Consider the following 23622-nt stretch of genomic DNA (forward strand, 5'->3'; position numbering starts at 1 on the left):
CTATAATCTCAATATAAATGGAATGATACAGTATGTATTCTTTTTTGTCTGGCTTCTTTCAATGAACACAATTATTCTGAGTTTCATCCAAACAATACTCCATTCCTTTTTTATTTCTGACTAGAATTCTAATGTATGGGTAAACAATCTGTTTAATGATTCAGCTGTTGATAGACATTTAGATAACTTTCAGGTTCTAGCTATTAAAAACAAAAATCACCAAAACATTAGTGAACACGTCTTTGTATGGACACACGTTTTCACTTCTCTTGGGTAAATATCTAAGAATGAAATGGTTGGATCAAATAGATGTGTTTAACTTTTTAAACTGAAATTCAGCATTTTAACTCCCCATGAGAAGAAAGCTGTAGTTCCTCCATTATCTATAGCCAACATTTGGTATATGCTTCGTTTTAAAATTTTAGCCATTCTAACAAATGTGTGGTAGTACTTCACTGTATCTTTAGTTTACATTTCCCTGATAATGAAAGAGACTGAGTACCTTTCCATGTGGTTATTTGCCATCCATATATCTTTGGTGAATGTTCAAACCCCTTGCCTATTTTTTTATTGGGTTATTTCTTTTCTGATTGAGTTTTGAGAGTTCATTATGTATTCTGACTGGTACTCCTTTATCAGACATACGCTTTGCAAAGATTTTCTCCAAACCTGTGGTTTGTCCTTTAATTCTTATAACAGTGTCTTTCCAATAGTAAAAATTTTCATTTTGAAAAGGTCCAGCTTATCAATTTTTCTTTTATAGAACATACTTCTGGTGTTCTACATTTAAGAAATTCTGGTTTAAACCACAGTCACAAAGATTTTCTCCTATATTATCATCCAGAAGTGTTATACTTTTAGGCTTGACATTTAGGTCTATCAGTTAATTTTGTATATGGTACAAAATACAGATCCAAATTCATTTTTATGCATGTTGATAACCAATTGTTCAAGCACTGTTTGTTGAAAAGACAATCCTTTCTCCACTGAACTGCCTTGTACCTTTGTCAAAAATCAGTCGTCCAGGGACTTGCCTAGTGGCACAGTGGTTAAGAATCCGCCTGCCAAAGCGGGACACGGGTTCGAGCCCTGGTCCAGGAAGATCCCACATGCCACTGAGCAACTAAGCCCTTGCGCCACAACTAATGAGCCTGCGCTCTAGAGCCTGCAAGCCACAACTACTGAGCCCGCATGCCACAACTACTGAAGCCTGTGCTCCGCAACAAGAAGCCACGGCAATAAGAAGCCCACGCACCGCAACGAAGGGTAGCCCCCGTTCACTGTGACTAGAGAAAGCCCGTGTGCAGCAACGAAGACATAACCTAGCCAAAAATTAATTAATTAAAAAAAAATCAGTCGTCCATTTCTGCGTGGGTCTATTTCTGGACTTTCTATCCTATGCTATCAAACTTTACACTGATACCACTGTTTTGATTACTGTAGCTTTATAATAATTCTAGAAATCAGGTAGTAGCTTTTTTTGTAGATTCCATCAGTTATTCTACATAAATGATCATGCCTTTTGGAAATAAAAACAGTTTATTCCATCCTTTGCAACCTGGATGTCTTTTACTTCTTCTTGCCTGATTGTCCTGAACAGAATCTTCAAGACCACTGTATACATTTTGAAGTGGTGAGAGCGGACATCCTTGAATTGTTTCTGATCTTAGGGGAAAGCATGCAGACTTTCACCATTAGGAATTATGTTATTAGTAGGCTTTTCCCTAACCTAAATTTTATGAGGTTAAAGGAGTTCCCGTCTATTCTAAGAATGCTATAAGGAATCTATCAGGAATAGATAGTAGTTTTGGCAAATGGTTTTTCTATCTATTGAGATGACAATGTGATTTTTCTTTCTTTAGTTTGTTAATAGAATTAAGTGCTCTAATTACATTCCAAATGTTACACCTACTCTACATTCTTAGTATACTATTTAATTCTGAAAAAAGGGATAAATACAGTGATACTAGTATACTAGTATTAAGTATGTTTAAGTGATTTTCAATCTTCACTACCACTTTGTATTCAAAGTTGGTAAGACAATTATAGATAGCTAACAGAATGAAAACATATCAATCTTTATTAAAATAAAAAATATAGTTAAACAGAAGTTAGAAAGTAGAAAGTTAAAAGAGTAGAAGTTAGAGTCAGGAGTTAAAGTAGAAGGTTAACAGAACTTAAAAGGAGCGAAGTAGCAGATGGAAGAATAGAGGCACTTCTAATTCTATATAATGAGAAGTCTAAGGATTCTACTGAAAGTTGATACAAGAAAATATTTTAATGTGTGTATATTATATCATTTAAAAGTACAAGGCAATCAGAAGTAAAGCCATTAACATAATTGTATGCAGGAGTGTTTCTGATTAGCGAAGTATATTTTAAAAATTTGTATCTGAATTTCTTAGGATAAGACACATTCTCCAGTTTGTCCTTGGCGCCTCAACCTATTTCCTATTATATTACAATAGGGAAAATTTACACATTTATAAATTCTTGCCTGATCCTCTGACACTTGAATTTATACAGATGAAGAGTTATAAAGATAATCTCCAAGACATTAAAAAACAGAATTTGTTAAAAATAGTTATCCCCCAAAATCAGTTGTATTTCTATGTACTAGCAATGAATAATCCAAAAATGAAATTAAGAAAACAATTCCATTTACAGTAGCATCAAAAATAATGAAATACTTAGGATTAAATTTAACCAAGGAAATGTGAGACTTCTAAACTTAAAACTACTAAACACTGTTGAAACAACTTAAAGAAAGACATCTCCTGTTCATGAATCGGAAGACTTAATATTGTTAAAATGGCAATGCTTCTAAAACTGATCTACAGATTCAGTGCAATCCCATTCCAAATTCCAACTGCCTTTTTTACAGTTAATGGACAAGGTGATCCTAAAAGTAACATGGAATTGCAAGGGACTCTGAATAGCCAAAACAACCTTGAAAGACAACAAAAAAGTTGGAGGGCTCACACTCCCTGGCTTCAAAACTTACTACAAACCTACAGTAATCAAATCAGTGTGGTACTGGAATAAGGACAAGCATTCAGACTTATGGAATAGAACCGAGAAGCCAGAAATTAACCCAAACACCTATGGTCAACCGATTTTTTTTTTTTTTTTTTTTGCGGTATGCGGGCCTCTCACTGTTATGGCCTCTGCCGTTGCAGAGCACAGGCTCCGGACGCACAGGCTCAGCGGCCATGGGTCACGGGGCCAGGCACTCCACAGCATGTGGGATCTTCCCGGACCAGGACACAAACCCGTGTCCCCTGCATCGGCAGGCGGACTCTCAACCACTGCGCCACCAGGGAAGCCCTGGTCAACATATTTTTAAGAGGACCAAGACCACTCAATGGAGAAAAGGGAACTCTCTTCAACAAATGGTGTGGGGACAACTAGATTTCCACACACAAAAAAATGAAGTGAACCCTTACCAGACATCTGATACAAAAATTAACTCAAAATGAATCAAAGCTCTAAATTTAAGAGCTAAAACTAAAACTCCTAGAAGAAAACATAGGCATAAATCATTGTGACCTTAGATTTAGCAACAGATTTTCAGATATGACAGCAAAAGCACAGCAACAAAAAAAAAATAAACTGGACTTCATCAAAATTTAAAACTTACACATTAAAGGATACTCTCAGGAAAGTCAAAATAACCTACAGAATAGGAGAAAGTGTTTGCAAATCATAAATCTATTAAGGGTCTAGTATTAAGAATATATAGGGCTTCCCTGGTGGTGCAGTGGTTGAGAGTCCACCTGCCGATGCAGGGGACATGGGTTCATGCCCCGGTCCGGGAAGATCCCACATGCCACGGAGCGGCTGGGCCCATGAGCCATGGCCGCTAAGCCTGCGCATCCGGAGCCTGTGCTCCACAACAGGAGAGACCACAACAGTGAGAGGTCCGCGTACTGCAAAAAAAAAAAAAAAAAAAAAAAAAAAAAAGATATAAAGAATTCTTACAACCACAACAAAAAACAAATTAAAAAATGGGTGAAGAACTGCAATACACATTTTTCCAAAGATATACAAATGGCCAATAAGCACATGAAAAGATGCTCAGCATCATTAGTAATTAGAAAAATGTAAATCAAAACCACAATATTACTTTACACCCACTAGGATGGCTATAATTTTATTTTTTCTCCTTTTTTTTTTCTGGCCATGCCACACAGCATGTGGGATCTTAGTTCCCCAACCAGGGATCGAACCCATGACCCCTGCAATGAAAGCACAGAGTCTTAACCACTGGACCACCAGGGAAGTCCCAGGATGGTTATAATTTTAAAAAGGGAAAAGACCACGTTTTGGTAAGGATACGCTTCTTTAAAAAGCTAAACACAAAATTACCATCTGACTTAGCAATTCCACTCCAATATATATACCCAAAAGAAATGAAAATATATACCCATGCAAAAACTTGTACATGAATGTTCACAGCAGCTTTCTTCATAATAGCTAAAAACCGAAACGATCCAAGTGCCCATCAACCAATGGCTCCACCAACTGATGAATGCATAAACGAACTGTGGTATATACAAACAATGGAGTATTATTCTGCCTTAAAAGGAATGAAGTACTGATACCTGCTACAACATGGATTAGAGAGGGCAGGAAGAATATGTAGGACACCATGTATCCATTCAAACATCCATCTACCATTCAAACACCACGTATCTCCACTATTTCCCCCTAATAATAAGTTTTGATGACACATGGAAGAGCACTGAAAAACATCATGTTAAGTAAAATAAGCCAGACACAAAAGGCCACATATTGTATGTCTCCACTTATATGAAATAAAATATCCAGAACAGGCAAATCCATTGAGACAGAAAACAGACTGCTAGCTCCCAGGAGATTGGGGAGAGGTGGGGAGGGCAGGTGGGAATACTGAAATGACCACTTAATGGCTATGAGTTTCTTTTGGGGGTGATGAAATGTCCTGGAGTTAGATAGTGGTGACGGTTGTACAACACTGCAAGTGTCCTAGCAGTCACTGAATCATATACTCTAAAATAGTTAAAATTATGATTTAATTTTAAGTAAATTTTACCTGAATAATATTTTTTTAAAAGTGGTTGCCCCTGGGCATAGAACTTGGGGTGTTCAAGGGGAAGGGGATCTTAATTTCTCATTATTAAATATTTTTTAGTACTTTTTTTTCCTTGCACCAAATCATCACAGACAGATAAATAAACAAAATGATTTCTCAGCTAAATTAACAACATCAAAAGTTATTACTAGGGGGAAATAGTGGAGATTCACGGTGTCTGAATTAAGTCCTACATATTCTTCTTGCCCTCTCTAATCCTATTCCTTCTCCCATATGTTATGGCACCACTATAGATTTAGTTCACTGACAGTAATTTTAAAATGTAGAAATTAAATCATTAGGTTATTCACATACTTCTTCCTTGCAAAGAATAAAAAAATAAATTTCAAGTGAAAGTAGCAACAGGAATGAACAAATGTACCTAAGTTTTCCCAGGGAAAACTGTGGTCAATTACTCAATAAATAATAATGGTGCAATTGCTATTATCAGATTTAAATTTCCTGAATTTTCCTCCAATTGAAGATGTTAAACAGTAAATTCAATTCTAAAATTTTCAGTTTTTCTTTAGATGTAAGTTTCACATAGTACATATGAAAAGCTTAATACTTACTTATCAAGGAAATCCTTATCCACCACAGCAGTGATGTCAAGAAGAGGATTTCCCATTCCAAAGAGAATATTTTCACTAAAAAAAACACAAAATACAGTACAAGTTAGAAATACTTATGAAAGGTGATGTATAAAATGCACAAATATAAAAATAAATATCTTCACTTTACCTTGGAAATAAACTTAACATCCTAGTTTATTAAACCTCTGATTTGCCTATTACATGTAGGACAACATTTTAGAGGAAGCACAAAGCCATTTAGAAAAGAGAATGACTTTTAAATTGGATGAAATAAAACATAACAAAAGAAACCAGATCATGTGATTTTTTTCCACAATATTTAACAGCTAACAACTAAAGCTAATTAAATTCAATTTTTTTAAGGTCTATCACAATAAAGTTTTATACTCAACAAACATGATAGATATTTAACTCTCTCTAGACAGTAAAATACTGAACTAATCAAAGTTTATTAGGGAGCAAAGAGCAAGTCCTGGAGGAATCCAGGCAACAGCCTTACCCTTCAAAAACTGAATGACTGGGGTGGGATCTTCACAATGGGTATCATAGATAGTGTAATATTCAATTACATTTAACAGACTTTGAGGGAGTCTGTTTTCCATAACTGATTACAATACGGCTCAAAACTGAGGGAAAGATAGAACTCCACCACAACTGATACCAACTGACAGCAAGAAATGGACCAGAGGCCATAGCTGGGTCAGCCTCAATGAGGGCCATTCTTCTAGTTTATGCAATAAAATTTGCCTCTGTGCAATTTCCCATTGGTATCTAGTTTGCTCAAGCTCTCTTCCAGTTGCCTCCATACCAGTTACCCTCCTCACCATTTGGAGATTATTAGTAATATCAATAGGACTGATACCCAAAAGTTTCTTTAGGAGAACGAGGTATAGCCTACAATTACAGTGTAAAATGATTTAGAAGACTGAATTACAGTCTCTTATTAAAATCACAGATTGGGCAACTATGGCTGAATATGCAATTAGGAGAAATTTGTCCCTTTTTCTATTTAAAGAAAAATGATGGGGGAGGGATAAAAGACAAGGCATTTATTTATTCACAGGGGCATTTGTAATCAAAATAAAAGTCTAATATAAAAAGAAAATAAGTGCTTAGAAAATGAAGGATCAACAGGCAGATACAGTAAAACGTGACCATCATTTCATTAGGGACTTCTCTGCCTGATTTGTGTATTATTAGTCAAACAATAAAAACTCTTAGAACTTGTTTATTTTTCTTTGAAAAAGCACAGGGGAGCTGCTTGGTTGTTTCTTTTTATTCACACTTTTTAAGTGTTCAGTTCAATATATACAGTAATGTAACCACCACCAAAACCAAAATATGAAACATTTCCATCATCACAAAAAAATATCCTCCTGTCCCCATGTCAGTCTCTCCACCCCCAACTGGTCCCCTCTTGGTTTTTTTTTTTTGCGGTACGCGGGCCTCTCACTGTTGTGGCCTCTCCCGTTGCGGAGCACAGGCTCCGGACGTGCAGGCCCAGCAGCCATAGCTCACGGGCCTAGCCGCTCCGCGGCATGTGGGATCCTCCCGGACCAGGGCACGAACCCGTGTCCCCTGCATCGGCAGGCGGACTCTCAACCGCTGTGCCACCAGGGAAGCCCTGTATCACCCTTCTTAAACAATTAAGATACTATTTAAGTAAGCATTTACTTTGAACTTGTCCGATTAGATGTGAACAAGATGGGGGCTGGTCTATGGCCAAAAACTATGATTAACCCATACTAGGATTATTATTTTGTTCCAAATGTTAGCAATGTCTTTTTCCTGGAATGGATGCTAGGATGAAAGATTCTGAATGACTTTTTCCTTCTTTCTTTCTTTTTTTTTGGTCAGTAATTTTGAAGTGTCTCATAATTCAGGCTCCATCCAACATAAACCTATACTATAATTATTATTTTGTTAGACAACCTACAAATATTATACACTGACATAGATATTACATAAAATATCCTGAGAAAACTTTGTCTTGTTTATTGATATACTGATATTGATTAGCCCTCTGGTCAGCGAAAATATTTGGTTACATCTGGTGCCAGAATAAACACTATTGATGAGTGTCAACTGTTACAGCAATCATCCCCTTTTTAAATTCAGAAACCTCAACTTTATATGTGATTCCTCTCTCTCCATCAATAAGCACCATTCTTAGTCATAACTGCATCTTCCTGGTTTGTTCCAACAGTTCATCTACCAGGAACCCCACAACACCCGAATGGTGCTGCCTTTTACTAGGTCCTCTACAGACCTTGCCTAAATTCCTACCTACACTGCTGCTATTTTTTTAGCCACAATAAATCCTGTACAATATCACCGAATTATATTATTTAAACAAATAATGATATTTTTCCACTTAAAAGTTATTCCCCTTACAACTATGTAGAGGATAAAATACAAAAGCCTTTTTTAACATAAAGGACATTGAGTCTAGCTGGAACCTACAATATTTCATCAAATCTGAGATGCCATGAATCATAAGATTCCAACTTCCCATGGAGATTGCAAGGCATAAATGCATCTGAGAGATGTTAAAATGTGAAGAAATGTGCATATTACAATCACTGAAATACAGTGCCTCTCTAACTTTATCTCTCACCATTCTAACACATACAATCCATTTTCTAATCATAATACCTCACTGTGCCCTGAAAAAGACTGACTGTAAGGTCCTTCCCCTATACTTCTGTGCCTAGCAAATGCCCATTCACCTTTTTAAAATTTCTTGTATTCCAGCTCTCTTAGAAAATCTTTTCTGCCCAACTCGTACCTAAGGATTCCCATGTAAAAGTGTACAGGCTGTCCCCTGGACAACTCCAAAGGGTGCAGTTCACAATGTGAATGACAGCTCCTATAAACTAAGGCACTGCTGCCCACCTCCTAGTTTTACTCATTCCTCCTCCCTAGATTCTGTTAAGTTCCTTGATGAACTTTTAATCCATTTTAAGGGTTGCTTTGTACTTTATCTCAATCAATTTATCTCAAAATAAAAGGTAAAGTTTTTTTTTTAACCTTCATTACATTTCTATTCTCAATGGCTAGCATATGCTAATCACAAGGGCCTTGAGGGATTTTTCGATTCCAGGTTCTAACTTCTATCAACAGACTGCTGCTTATCTCAGGCTCCCATAGATCAGGACTGGGTCCAGAGTAAGGTTAAATTTTAAAGGTACTTATGTCAAAGGTCAAATAATAGAACACTAATTCAAAATAGGTTGTAATAGAGTTCCCTGATGGCCTAGTGGCGAGGATTCCAGGCCTTCACTGCCGTGGCCCGGGTTCAATCCCTGGTCAGGGAACTGAGATCCCACAAGCTGCAGAGCATGGCCAAAAAGAAAGCAACAACAACAACAACAAAATAGGTTGTGCTAAGTTAAAAATGAATATTGCACTTCCTAAAGCAATCACCAAATGACAACACAACAAGGTATAGCTAAAAAACCCAATAGACAACATAAAATGAAAAATTAAAATATAGCCAATTTAGGAAAAAAAAGCAGGAAAGACATAATAACACACAGGATAAATGGAAAACAAAAGATGGTATACTTAAACCCAACCATATTAGTAGTCACACTAAATGTAAATGGATAAACACTGCAACTGAAAAATAAAGACTGTCACAATGGACTTTTTAAAATGCCATTTACTAGAGATACACTTTAAATATAAAGACAGAGAGAGTTTAAAAACAAAAAGCTTAGATAAAAAGACATACCATGCAAATACTAATCATAAAAAACCTACAGTGGCCATATTAATAGCAAACAAGGCAGACATCACCAGATATAAAATGATTTCATAAAAATAAGCAGGTCAGGGCTTCCCTGGTGGCGCACTGGTTGAGAGTCCGCCTGCCAATGCTGGGGACGTGGGTTCGTGCCCCGGTCTGGGAAGATCCCACATGCCGCGGAGCAGCTGGGCCCATGAGTCATGGCCGCTGAGCCTGCGCATCCGGAGCCTGTGCTCTGCGGCAGGAGAGGCCACAACAGTGAGCGGCCTGCGTACCGCAAAAAACAAAACAAAACAAAACAGATAAAAGCAGGTCAATTCACCAAGAAACAAAATAAATGCCTTCAAAATACTTGAAAAAAAAAAAAAACCTGAGAGAAACACAAGAAATAGACAAATTCACAGTCTTAGTTAATTGTAACACCCCTCTTTTAGTAGTTAGTAAAACAGACAACATAAAAATAAGTTAGGGAATCACACTTCTGGATATTTATCCTAGAGAAATGAAAACTTAAGTCTACACAGAAATGTGTACACAAATGTTCATAACAGCTTTACTGGTAATAGTAAACAATTGGAAACAACCCAAATGTCCTTCAATAGGTAACTAGGTAAACAAACTGTGGTACACCCATACAATGGACTAATATTCAGCATTAAAAAGGAATGAACTATGATACAACTTGGATGGATCTCAAAGGCACTGTAGTGAGTGAAAATAAAAGCCTTATTTATGTGTTACCTACTGTAAAATTCAATTTATATACCACTCTCAAAATGACAAAATTACATTGAGAACGGATCAAGAGTTGCCAACTGTTAAGGCTGGGGGGGAGGGTGTGACCATATAGGGATAACACAAAGGAGTTTCTTTGTGGTGACAGAACAGTTTAATACCCTAATTGTGTTAATCTGGAATCTGGACATGATAAAATTTCGAGGAACTACACACCACCACCATGTCAATAAAAGACAGTGTATGCAAAGACTGGTGATATTCTAATAACATCTACAGTCAACTTAATAGTACTATACCAACATCAATTTCCTGGTTTTGCTAAGATACTGTGGTTTTATAAGATTTATCATTGGGGGAAGTTGGGTGAAGAGTACATAGGAACTCTCTGTACTCTTTTTCCAACTTCTTGCGAGTCGTTCAAAATCAAAAAACAAAAACAAACTTTTAAAAGAAAGAAAAAGTAAGAATATTTTTAAATGTTTAAGAAACAATTAGGGTGATAACATCAGGAATGGCAGAATAAAGGCCTCCAAAAATCCTCTCTTCCATAAAAGCAACAAGAACACTAGCAAAAAAAGTCAAAATCAACACTTTCAGAACTCCACATATTAACCAAAGGCTTGCAACACCTGAGGAGCATTTATTCAAGGGGAAAAAAAGGCTGAATCTCAGTAAAAACAGCAAGCTTTGTGGCATTTTAACTTGCCCTATCCCCATCCCCCCTAACCAGCTCCAAGGCAGCCTTAAAAGCAACAGCCCCAAAGCACAGTGGAAACCAGGGGCCTACCAGCCACTGGATGAGCTGGAACAGAACTGGAGCTCTTTCAAAGCCCCATTTTCAGAAAAGTGCTATTATTTGAGCTTACTGGCAGTTACCCGAAAAACTCCTACTCCAAGATTTCTCATTATTTGACCTGACTCAGAGTTTCCCCAGTACTAACAGCCTTTTCCCCCGGGGGCATTTGTCAAAAACAATTGGCTGCAATTAACACCCCAGCCATCTGAAGCAGTTGGGACAAACAAGCAGCTAACCAAAAAAACTTAAAAGGAAAAGTGGGGCATGAGATATCCATAAGGGGTTTTGAAAAGTTCTGAATATTCCTGAGAATCTAGGAGACCATGTATTGTACATGTGCCCTGGCCTGTGGGCATGCTCAAGAAAGACCCGAAAAGGTACTAAGCAATCATCTCTGAGCATGAGGCTCTGCACAAGCAGGAAATAGAGGCTATGGCAGCATTGTAAGCCTGGCTGGGCACTGAAGGTATGCCTCATCAAGCACATACAGCCTCTCGGCAGATACTGCTAGACAAAAACAAGTATTGGCAAGAACGCAGAAAAATTGGAATCCACATTGCTGGTGGAGACATAAAATGATGCTGCCAGCTTGACAAAAAAGTTTGGCAATTCTTCAAAAAAATAAACATAAAGTTACCATATGACCCAGCAATTCCACTCCTAAGTATATACTCAGGAGAAATTAAAACACGTGACAGGGCTTCCCTGGTGGCGCAGTGGTTGAGAGTCCGCCTGCCGATGCAGAGTACATGGATTCGTGCTCCGGTCCGGGAAGATGCCGCGGAGCAGCTGGGCCCGCGAGCCATAGCCGCTGAGCCTGCGTGTCCAGAGCCTGTGCTCCGCAACGGGAGAGGCCACAACAGTGAGAGGCCCGTGTACCACAAAAAAAAAAAAAAACATGTGACATCACAAACACTTGGACATGAATGTTTATAGCAGCATTATTCATAACAGCCAAAAAGTGGAAATAAAAATATCCATCAACTGATGGATAAACAAAATGTGGTCTATACATACAATGGAATATTATCCAGCCATAACAAGGAATGAAATACTGATACATATAACAACATAGATGAACTTTGAAAACATTATACTCAGTGAAGGAAGCCAGGCACAAAAGCCCAAATATATGATTCCACTTATGAAATGTCCAGAATACGGCAAATTCAAAGAGACAATGTAGATTAGTGGTTACCAGGGGATGGGCAGGGGAAATGGAGAGTAATTACTAACAGGTATGAGGCTTCATTTGGGGAATGATGGAAAAGTTCTGAAATTAGATAGTAGTGATGGAGGCAAAATCCTGTGAATATCCTAAAAACCACTGAGCTGTACAGTTTTAAATGGTACATTTTATGGCATGTGAATTATATCACAATTTAATAATAATAATTAGTTAATAATTAAGTAAATAAAACAATTAAACTAATTGGTATTTATAGAACAATACACCCAACAACTGCAATTTTTTTTGCAATATTCATTTACTGAATAAACGATGTGTAAAACAACTACACTGAAAACCTCAAAATATTGCTGAGTGAAATTAAAGACTTTAAAAACACATGTAGGGCTTCCCTGGTGGCACAGTGGTTAAGAATCCACCTGCCAATACAGAGGGCACAGGTTCAAGCCCTGGTCCAAGAAGATCCCACATGCCGCAAAGCAGCTAAGCCCATGCACCACAACTACTTAGTTAAAAAAGTACTGAGAGGGGAACATTTTATATATGAAATGCACATGTTAGAAAACAAGAAAGGTTTAAAATCAATGGTCTAAACTTCTAACTCAAAACAAAATGGAAAAAGAGTAAATTAAATCCCAAAGAGCAGAAGCAAGAAAATAAAAATATGACAGCAAAAATAAATGAAATAGATTAAATAAATGAATGAATGAATGAAACAGAAAACTATTACCAAAACAGAAGTTCAACAAAACCCAAATCTGGGCTTTTGAGAAGATTAATACATTTGATAAACCCCTAACAAGACTGATCCCAAAAAGTTAAAAAAAAAAAAAAAAAAAAGGCATGGGAGGAGTACTAATACCAGGAATGAAAAAGGGGACATAAAACAGTTCCTACAGGCAGTAATAGTATACTATGAACATCTTTTTAACAATCCAACAATTCTGAATAAATTTCTTTAAAAATGCAGCTGACACAGGAAAAATGTTAAATCTGAATACTCATTTATCATTTCTTTAATAAGAAATTGAAATTTGTAATTTAAAACCTTTCACCCCTTCATCCAAAAGATATTCCAGGCCCAGTTGGCTTCACTGCTGAATTCTATCAAAAATTTAAAGAAACAGTACCAAGCTTACAAAGCTACAATAATTAAGAAATTGTGGTATTGGTGTAACAATATACAAATAGGTCAACAGATGAGAAGAGTGAGTCCAGAAAAAATCCTACCTCTATCTAATCTATTGACTGAAAATCCTTTTGAGGAAACCCTTACATCATAGCAAAAAATCAGCTTAAGAAGGATCTTAGACCTAAATGTGAAGGTTGAAACTACAAGGCTTCCAGAAGCAAACGTAAGAGAATAGTTTCACAACCTTGGGATAGAAGAAGGAAAGATTTCTAAGAACCCAAAAGGTAATAAACATAAAATAAATCAATGAATTCAATTTCAAATTTTAAAACTTCTGCTCCCAAAAGACACTGTTACGAAAATGAAAAGACATGGCTCAGGGAGAAAATATTTGCTACATAGGAAGGTATGTATGTTTGTTTGTAATATCTAACAAATAACTTATATCTGAAGTATTGAAAGAATTACAAATCAGCAACAAAAAGACAACTTATATTTACAAATACCATATTTACAAATATGGGTAAGACTTGAACTGGCAGTTCTAAAGAAAAGATAAGCAAATGGTCTATAATCACATTATTAGCAATCAATGAACTAAAACTACAATGAAATGTAACTACACGTCCATCAGAATGGCTAAAATCAAAAATGCCAAACACTGTCAAGAAAGTGGAGTAACTGGAACTCTTATAACACTGAATGCTTAAAGTATTTTGTTTTCTATTTTAGAAAACAGTTTGGTGGTTTCTGAAGTTAAACATACATCTACCCTAGAACACAGCAATTCCACACCTGGGCATTTACCCACAACCACACGAATGTTCATGGCAGCTTCATTTATAACAACCAAACCCTGAAAACAAGCCAAAGTCCATCAACAGAATTGTTGCTATATCCATATAATGGAATCTACTCAGCAGTGAAAAGGAACAAACTATTAACACACACATCAAAATGGATGAATATCAAAATTCTTACTGAACAACAGTAATCAGATAAAAGTAATCAGACACAAATAGTACTTACCCTATGATTCCATTTATATGAAGTTATAGAATATACAAAACTAATCTCTACTAATAGAAGCCAGAAAATGATTGCCTGGATGGTGCAGGGAATGAGATTGATTGAAAAGAGGCAGAAGGGACTTCCCTGGTGGTCCAGTGGGTAAGATTCCGGGTTCCCAATGCAGGGGGCCCAGGTTCAATCCCTGGTCAGGGAACTAGATCCCCTATGCATGCCGGCAACTAAGAGTTCGCATGTAGCAACTAAGAAGCCCACATGCAGCAACTAAGACCAGGTGCAGCCAAAATAAATAAATACATACATACATAAATAAATATTTTTTAAAAAAGAAAAGAGGCAGGAAAGAACTTTCTAGGAGATGAACATGTCTTGTAAGTTGATCTGGATGGTGTTTTACATAAATACTTTTTTTTCCCCCAAAATACAGTGAACTTAGGATCTGTGATTTTACTACATATGAATTATATTGTTGGCATTTTTTTAAAAGTAAACAAACTAGGAAAATATTTGTGTCCCTTAGGCCATGTAAGGCCAGTCCTTCCATTTAAGCCTGTGCATACTGGCATGCCTTCTCGCAAACTCAAGGAAATAATCTCTTCCCTCTATCCAGCATCATCTGTTTCTTCACTTTCTACTGGATCATTCTTTTCAGCATACAAATATGCTGAAACTCCTGCCCCTCCCCCCCAGAAAACCTCAAAGACACATATATCTCCAACGATTATTTCCCTGCTCCCCATTACAGTAAAAACACTTCTAAAAGATTGTGCTATTAAATAGCAAGGTTCCCTAAACAAGATAAAATCATTAATTTAAAATTCAACTTTCAGGAGCACATGTGAGACATACTAATGACTAACACTTACATAGCAATTTGCAGCTTATAAAGCATTTTTATGTATGTTATTGCCTTTAAATCCTCACAATAACCCTGTAGTGTAGGTATTGCTATTATCTGTTTAAGAGAAACAAAAGGTTCAGCAAAGTTCTATAACCTGCCAAAGACAGACAACAAATCAATGATACCTAACTTCAAATCATGTGCTTTCTTGTTCAATATACTACTCTGAGACAGTAAGAACTCTCAACACAATAAAAATGTCCGACCAATGAAAAATATCCAAATCTAGCCAAAATAAGCTAATATTCCATCATCTTATGGTCGTATTTCAAGTAACATTTCAACAACCAAAATCTACTACAACAAAATTATTATAGTGTGTAAGTAGGTGACTAGATAATTTATTATCCAAATGGGATACTTTTGAGAATAAAGAGCTATAAATAATTATGCCAGGATAAAAGGCATGATCCAGGACTGTCTTGGACAAACTGGGACATATGGTCACCCTATTTATAAGCCAGCTATGCTATGTGAAAATAGAATTCAGACTTATGTTTTATTACAGTATTTTTTAAAATAACATTTTAAAACTGAGTAGGTACGAAGAGGTAAATAGGCGTGATTGTTAACCAATGTTACAGGAAAGGGTTAACATTTAAACAGTCTAGACATTTTGGTTCCATTTCATCTTTGACAGTTCTGCTTAATATAGCAATACTGTGGCTGGAAAGATTTGGAATTAGAAAACCTTGTATGCTTTTTCAAACAAAGATGACCTATTTATAAATAAGTATTAACAGCTGACATTGCAGTTCTCCAAAGGAAGGATTCCTGCTTTAGTTCTCCAAAATATTTCATAAATGAAACAATTTCATTTTTCATTTTATTTTAAAAATTCATTAGCCTCACTAAGAAGTCTCATGGCATAAAAAAGTTTGTACAGTAATATGAAATTTATAATTCTTAAGACACAAGTCCTGAAAATGAGTTTGAAAATTCTGTTTAAAGGCTCTAAAGAAACCAAATCAACAAAACAAGGCAGTTTCAGTCTTAGCCAGAATTTAGTCTCAATATGAATGTTCTCCATCTGAGTAGCTTGGCAGATCCTACTGGATGTACCTCAAAGTCTTGAGTGTTAGGAGAAAAATACCCTAGGACCCCACCCACAGCCCACATAAATTTCCCAATGTAGGCTTAACCCACAGAAGTGGTTACAGAATTATCATTTAGGGCAGTCATGTCAAGTCCCAGAATAGTCTTAAACCAAACCTGACCTGTCTGGGAAAGCCAAAGAATTGGGTTCCTCAGCTCTACAGCAAACACTCTCCGTGTCTCCCTACCTCATTTTCCCAGTCTTCCCTGGCACAAACTCAAGCTGTAAGCAATGCCCAAAACCAGATGAGACATTCATGTCAGGAAGGCAATATTCATAGGAGTATTTTGAAATACTGTTGGCTCAGTTAAAAGTGCATAATGTAGGAGTTAGGAGACCTAAATTCTCTCTTAAGCTCTATCATTGCCAAACTAGGATATATCACTTCACTTTGGGCCTCAAGGTCCAGTATAGAGAAAGAAAAAGAGTAAAATGGTGACTTCCCTGGTGGTGCAGTGGTTAAGAATCCACCTGCCGATGCAAGGGACAAGGGTTCAATCCCTGGTCGGGGAAGATCCCACATGCCACCGAGCAACTAAGCCCGTGCGCCACAACTACTGAGCCTGTGTTCTAGAGCCCGCGAGCCACAACTACTGAGCCCACGTGCCCCAACTACTGAAGCCCACGTACCTAGAGCCCGTGTTCCACAACAAGAGAAGCCACTGCACCACAACAAAGAATAGCACCCGCTCGCCACAACTAGAGGAAAGCCCGCGCACAGCAACTAAGAGCCAACGCAGCCAAAAATAAATAAAATTAAAAAAAAAATTAAGAGGAAAAGAAAAAGTAAAATGCTCTCTAAGATTCTCTTCTAGTCCTGACATTCTACATTTTCCTATGCCTCCAGAATTTTAACTCAAGGGTCAACTTTCCTGTTGGGGCAATTAAAAATGTTTTATCATTTCTCACATGAAGACAAGCTGGAATCTGATATACGTAATCTGATAATCGGTTTTACAGGCTGTAAACTCTTCATTAGTAATGGTGTAGTAGAGTAGAATACAAATAATAGTAAAAGTCAAAGAGACAGTCAAATTCTCCAGCCAAATTTATTCAAAGATTTTAAATTTTTTTAAATTCTTTTGATTTAAATCATATTTAGGAATTCCTAATAGCTGAATGCTACACCGGAAAGGGCACTGAACTAGGTACCTAGAGAGCTGGGTTCTAGTTCAAGATAATGCAACTACTTGTGTGAACCTGAACAAATCACAGTATCTCTTGGCTTCAGTTTCTTCAACTGTAAAATGAGGGAATTATGTCAGTTCACTTCCTGCTTAAAAAATCTAAGATTTAAACATTTATTTTCAGACGACACCATTCTCTAAGGGGACCAAATTGCTTTCAACAAGAAGAGAATACTCCATTTATAAAACACCTTAAAATATAAGAACACTTTCATATCTAACCAGCAACGCTGTGGAATACATATTTGTATCACCATCACTGAGTATTTCATTAAACAAATGTCCAGAGAAGGAAAGGAGAGAAAAAGAAGATCAGTAACTCAGAAAAATACCCTCAATTAGAACCTAGATATGTTGACCACTGGCCCTCACTGGTTTCCAATCCTATTAATGTATTCTGTCGTAGTCATTGTGAGGAGTCACATATTACTATATTTAGCAGCAATTATTTTAAGGGTGGTATAAAAAACAACAATGGACACAAAGTCAGATTTTGATAGCTTGGGGATCTTGATCATTCTCCTCATCAGTATTAAAAGCAAGTAAGCAGTACCCATCCTTTCAGCTACCGTTAAACTGGGTATAAAATGGGTATATGCCTAACATCATAAACGTGAAAACTAAAGGTATGATAAAACTGCATTAAATGCAGTCCTCACTGGGAACCAGCTGGTATCTGTAGGATTACCAAACCATTTAAAACTGTCATCACATATATAGAGTTGCTTCAAATTCAGCAGTCTCCCTGCCTACTCCTAAACCTAAGTTATTAAGTTCCTTGGAGGACTACAGGAAAGCAAGAGTTACTATAGTTGTCTCTCAGAATACTCTAAAATTTTTGTTCACAGAAGCAGCTTTTTCAGGAAATTTAAGTAGTATGTTGTTTTTATAAAGGTGTCATGCAGAGCACTGTATAATGGATATCTGGATTCAGTTCCTAACTCTGCCACTAACTGATTTTACACAAGGCACTCAAGTCTTCTTGGTCTCAGTTTCCTCAGGTATAAATGTGGTAGCTGGGTTTAGACAGTATCTAAAAATCTTTTTTTGAGTCATGTCACTATAGTTGAAGTCTATGTAAAATGTAGACTAACATCTGAAGAAACAAGGATAAATGTAACTATTAGTAGTTATCTATCCTTCTACAAGTCAAATAAGGCTGGTATTAACCTTTAAATTTTAATACAACCACCATTCAATCCCTACCTTAAAAAATACATCCTACTGTCACTGGCCAAGCAGCAGAAGCTTTATATTTGGGTTTTTCTCCACTGCAGAGTAGCCAGGAATACGATGATGGATTAATATCGAGTCCACATAAAAAGTGACCCTTAACATAGACAGTATTTGACCCACACTCCTAATTAGTAGCCGGCTACAATGATGGGAGTTGGGAGTGGGGAGAGGGAACACTGACTAGGTTTAACAGCATAATCCTAATTCATCGTAAAATACTGTTAGCATTAAAAGCTAGACTTATATGTCCCAATACAATTTACTGTGAAATCTTTCCACGTTGATCTCCACATTTCAGTACCCCAATTCCTCCTTCTGCATAATGAGTTAATACTCTTTGTGTTAATATAGAATTACACAATTTAAGAGAAACTGCATCCCAGTTCAGCATAGTTACGTCTTACTTTAACTTCCCTGAGAGTCAGGTTCTCAAGTCATTTCTTAAACATTGTGTAGTCAAATTCACCACTGAGAAACCATTAAATCACCATGATTTAGGCTGCTGGAAGCTCACAGACCAAAATTTAACTAATTTTATTCTCTTCACATTTGTGCTGGGGCCTCCCTCTCTCTGGGACAATGAAGGCCAAGGTCTACTTTAAAAGAGGCAGTTCAGAACACTGAGTAAATAAGGCAATTTACCTCTTTTTATAAATAGTTTCATCAGCATAAGGTAAACATTCAGTCAATGCTACCCGCAGACATTGGACAGGGCCATTATCCTGTCGCCATTACCAAAAAAGAACCTTCCAAACTCTGGAAGAGCAATTGAAGGAAGCCTCTCTTTTATTGCTCTCATTGTATACCTACTACCTCATGAAACCCACATTGCGTGTGACACTCAGATAAAAGCAGGTAAACAGATGGTACCTGGGGAACCAGAGTACTAATTCCAGTCATAAGCAAACATTTTTGGGACACACAATTTCACAACTTGGGGGCAATCTACCTGCATCAAAGGGCCAACTTTGCAGGTCTGCACTGGGCCACAAACGAAGTTGTCAGAGGGCATGACACGCGGGCATGGACACGCCCTGTGCACGTCACACTTCACCAGGCCTCGGGCTATCCCGGGGGAGGGAAAATAGCTACATTTTCACAAGAAACCCACTACGCTCACCTGCAAGCTTCAAACCCTGTAATCTGGGTAAGGGTCACCTCAGCGGTGCGGCTGCTCGCAGGGCTCCGCCATGTGCCTCAGCCCCCAAAACTTCTGAGGAAGGCAGAAATGACCAAATGAAAAGTGCAGAGAGAGCCTCCAACATGAGGCGGACCGGTGGCACTGGGAGGCTCCACAACACCCAACAGAAGGGGCGACAGTTCTCCAGCACCCAGGAGGCTAATGCCCATCAAGCGCGCAGTTTAGGCTGCCGCTCTGTCTCATTACCTGATGGCCGTCATGGCTTAACCTTCTTGCCCCACGCAACAGCGTTCGCGTCCGATGCTCTGCGTCCGCACGGGCGGCAGCAGCAGGTACCACAGCCACTGCTCCTGGGCTCAGGCACTCAGCGACGGGGAGCGCGTCCTCACATAGCCGGCGCGCGGGCGGACCCCGCTGAGCCGGCCGCACGCGCTGATTGGCCGATCCCGGAAGGGGCGGGCGCTCCGCCCCGGGCCCGCGGCCCAAGACTAGCCCAGGCCGCCTCGGGCAACTGCAAGCCGCCCGCGCGTCTCGTGCCGGCGCGCGGGCTAGCGGGCTGGCTAGCGGGCGCGGTGGCCATCTTGAGTCCTGGTAACGGAGTCCCCCCACCCCCTACTCCTGGCTTACGGGGCACGAGGATGGGTGCCCGCCTCAAAAATGGCCGCTCCGAAAGGCAACCGGCTTATCAGTCACAAGGCCCTGTCTACCTCGGCCAGCCCAGGTCGCCTTAACAGGACTTGGGACTGGGACGGAGTCAGGGCAGTCTTCGGGGATGGGGTTTAACAGCCTGAAGACCCATCTGCAGAAAAGCAGCAGCCGTCTGGGAAACTTCAGCCTGGGTAGAATCGATCGCGTGGCAACAGCAGCACATGTCTTAATTCGAACTCGCAGCCTTTAAGAGTCAAATGCTGAGTCTTGTGGTCCCTAAACGTTTTTGAACTTCAGAAACACTTAAAACAGGTTATTTAATACAGAAGTGTCCACAGTGTCATTATAAACCTGTGAATCAGAACCTAGAAAGGTGAGGGCCATAAATTGGTATTTTTAGCAAGTTCCCGGGTGATCCAGGTACACGTGTAAAGTTTTAAAACCTCTGGGCCAAACTAGCCCACTCAGACTATCCTGCTTGACACACTAATTGTCAGACTTCCTCACTTTTCTGAAAAGTACGAAGCGCTCTGAAGTAAGCATCTAATGGCATAGGGAAAAAAATGGAAGAACCCTAACTCTTGGAGCTAGCCTTACAATTTAGTGGGGGTTAAAGGATTTAAGAAACTGATTCTGAACCAATAATAAAAGGTAAAAGGCTTTCCTTGTGCAGCGGTTAAGAATCCGCCTGCCAATGCAGGGGACACGGTTCGATGTGTCAAGACCCAACGCAGCCAAACATAAATAAATAAATAAATAAATAAATAAATAAATAAATAAATAAAAAGGTAAATCAATTCCAACTGCAGGAAGGATAGAATGGAGGATAATCAGTAAACGCTTTATGACCTAAATAGCTTTTTTATTCCCTCTTTATTCTCTGTGCAAATATTTATATAAACAGACCACAACCTCCAGTGGCATTCATTTACTAACCATCTGGATGGTGATCAAGTCCATAAGTGTGAAATCACTTACATTAGAAACACAATCCAGGGCTTCCCTGGTGGCCCAGTGGTTAAGAATTCACCTGCCACTGCGGGACACATGGGTTCAAGCCCCCATGGGGGAAGATCTAACATGCTGCAGAGCAGCTAAACCCGTGAGCCACAACTACTGAACCTATGTTCTAGAGCCCAGGAGCTGCAACTACTGGGCCGGCGTGCCACAACTACTGAAGCCTGCGCACCTAGAGCCACGATCTTCAACAAAAGAAGCTACCACAATGGGAAGCCCCGTGCACCACAACAAAGAGTAGCTCCGCTCGCGGCAACTAGAGAAAGCCCACACAGCAACGAAGACCCAACGAGCCAAAAATAAATAAATAATAAAGTAAATTAAAAAAAAAAAAAAACACACACACACAATCCAACATGTGATACTGAATTCTGCATACTGTGACTGAAGGAACTGAATTTTTATTTAATTTTAATTAGCTTAAATTTTAAAACCAAAAGCAAGGTAAAATATTTTTCCATTAAACACAATTTTGTTTTCATTGCACTACATTTCACCTTTTAACTGAAAAATTTAGCATCCAAACTGAGACACTGTAAATATAAAATGCATACTGAATTTTTCAAGACTTAGTACAAAAAAAATACAGAATATCTCAGTAATAAATTTTGTATTGATTACATGTTGAAATAATACTTAGCTACACTGGGTTAAATAAAATATATTAATTTAAGCTGTTTCTTTTTACCTTTTTAATGTGGCTACTAGAAATTTTTAAATTTTATGTCTTGTATTATATTTCTACCTGACAGTGCTGTTCTACTATGTTAGCCTTGCTTTTTTCTTACCTATCATTGCCTCATGACAGAATAATTATGCTCACTAAATGAAATTACTAGAGACCAATTTATACAAATCCATCATTCCTTACTAACCATCTGAAACATCAAGTATTCCAAAGGATTTCAAGTTTCCTTTGAAAATGCTTTTTTTTTTTAGCATTTTTCTTTTTAGTTTGGAAAATCCTATCTAGAATGAAGCCATGTACTATAAATTTGATGTGTTCAGTCCATGAGTAAAGGCTACTAAAAACAGAGCTATACTTGGCTGATTGGGACTTTGACCAAATGTCCACAAGCAGAAGTAGTCAATTGTTCCTCTGGATTAAACAAGATCTGAATCAAAGCAGCAGCAGAATAGCAATTTGAAGCAGGGGAGACACTGACTAATTCAACGGTTTGCCTCCTCCTCTCATGGAAAATGTTAATAGATAACCCACATGAACTAAAGTAACACCAGGAATAATCCTTAGAACAAATTTCAAAACCTCCATGTAACTTTTAATATGGGATGGAGTACGGTGCTTTTCAAACTTTAATATACATACACATCACTTGAGTGATCTTGTTAAAATAAGGGTTTGATTCAGCAAGTCTCTATGGTCAAGATTTTGCATTCCTTTATGTTCCCAGATTTTGCCAATTGCTTCTGGTCTGTGGGTCATGCTAAGTAGCAAGGTTGTAAAGGGAAGTAGCAAGATTGTAAAGGTAGCAAGACAGAAGTGACTTGGAACCCCTGCTTGAATTCCTGCATGATCTTGGGCTGGTTCTTAACCTATGTGTCCCTCGGTTTACACATTACATGCTTTTCAGGGCACTGGGAAGATTAAAACTTAATTCTAGTAAAGTCTAATAGAGTCCTCAGCACATGACATGATTATTACTTCGTTGTTACCACACTTCTTAAAATTACATCTCTGGGAAGCATGATATGAAAGCTAACATGCACTCGGCCTTGTGAAAAATAAATGAACTTTTACTCATGCCTAACATACTTTGTTGACTCCTATTTTTGATTTTTAACAAAAAATTAATTGTGGTACCAAAACAGCTAGACTTGAAACTTTGCTTTTTAACAAATACAGTATATTCTATGTCATTAAGGGACATAGAAAAAAGCCTGCAATACTCAAATATTCAATCAAATTAAAGCCATATCACATTCAAAGATTTTTTAGAAAGCTACTTATTTTTGAGAAGTGACACTTTGCATCTAACAATCAAAACTTTGGGGGTTTTACTCATAATTAGTCAACACAACTTTCAAAAAGTGTAT

At 38.0% G+C, this 23622-nt stretch overlaps 1 protein-coding gene across 4 annotated transcripts in view; it reads right to left on the bottom strand.

Annotated features, from left to right (window-relative positions):
- Positions 1 to 23622, bottom strand: part of ADK (adenosine kinase) — a 509882-nt gene that overhangs the window by 465382 nt on the left and 20878 nt on the right. For 2 of the 4 annotated variants that reach the window (XM_007467500.1, XM_007467497.1), the window contains exon 2: positions 5686 to 5760. In XM_007467500.1, coding sequence (XP_007467562.1) covers positions 5686 to 5760 — 75 coding nt within the window. Of the gene's footprint in view, positions 1 to 5685; positions 5761 to 20148; positions 20343 to 23622 lie in introns of those variants that run through there. The other 2 variants (XM_007467498.1, XM_007467499.1) reach the window with 2 other exon arrangements.

Source organism: Lipotes vexillifer, unplaced genomic scaffold (genome assembly GCF_000442215.2).
Source record: "Lipotes vexillifer unplaced genomic scaffold, Lipotes_vexillifer_v1.1 scaffold865, whole genome shotgun sequence".
Classification (NCBI taxonomy): Eukaryota; Metazoa; Chordata; class Mammalia; order Artiodactyla; family Lipotidae; genus Lipotes; species Lipotes vexillifer.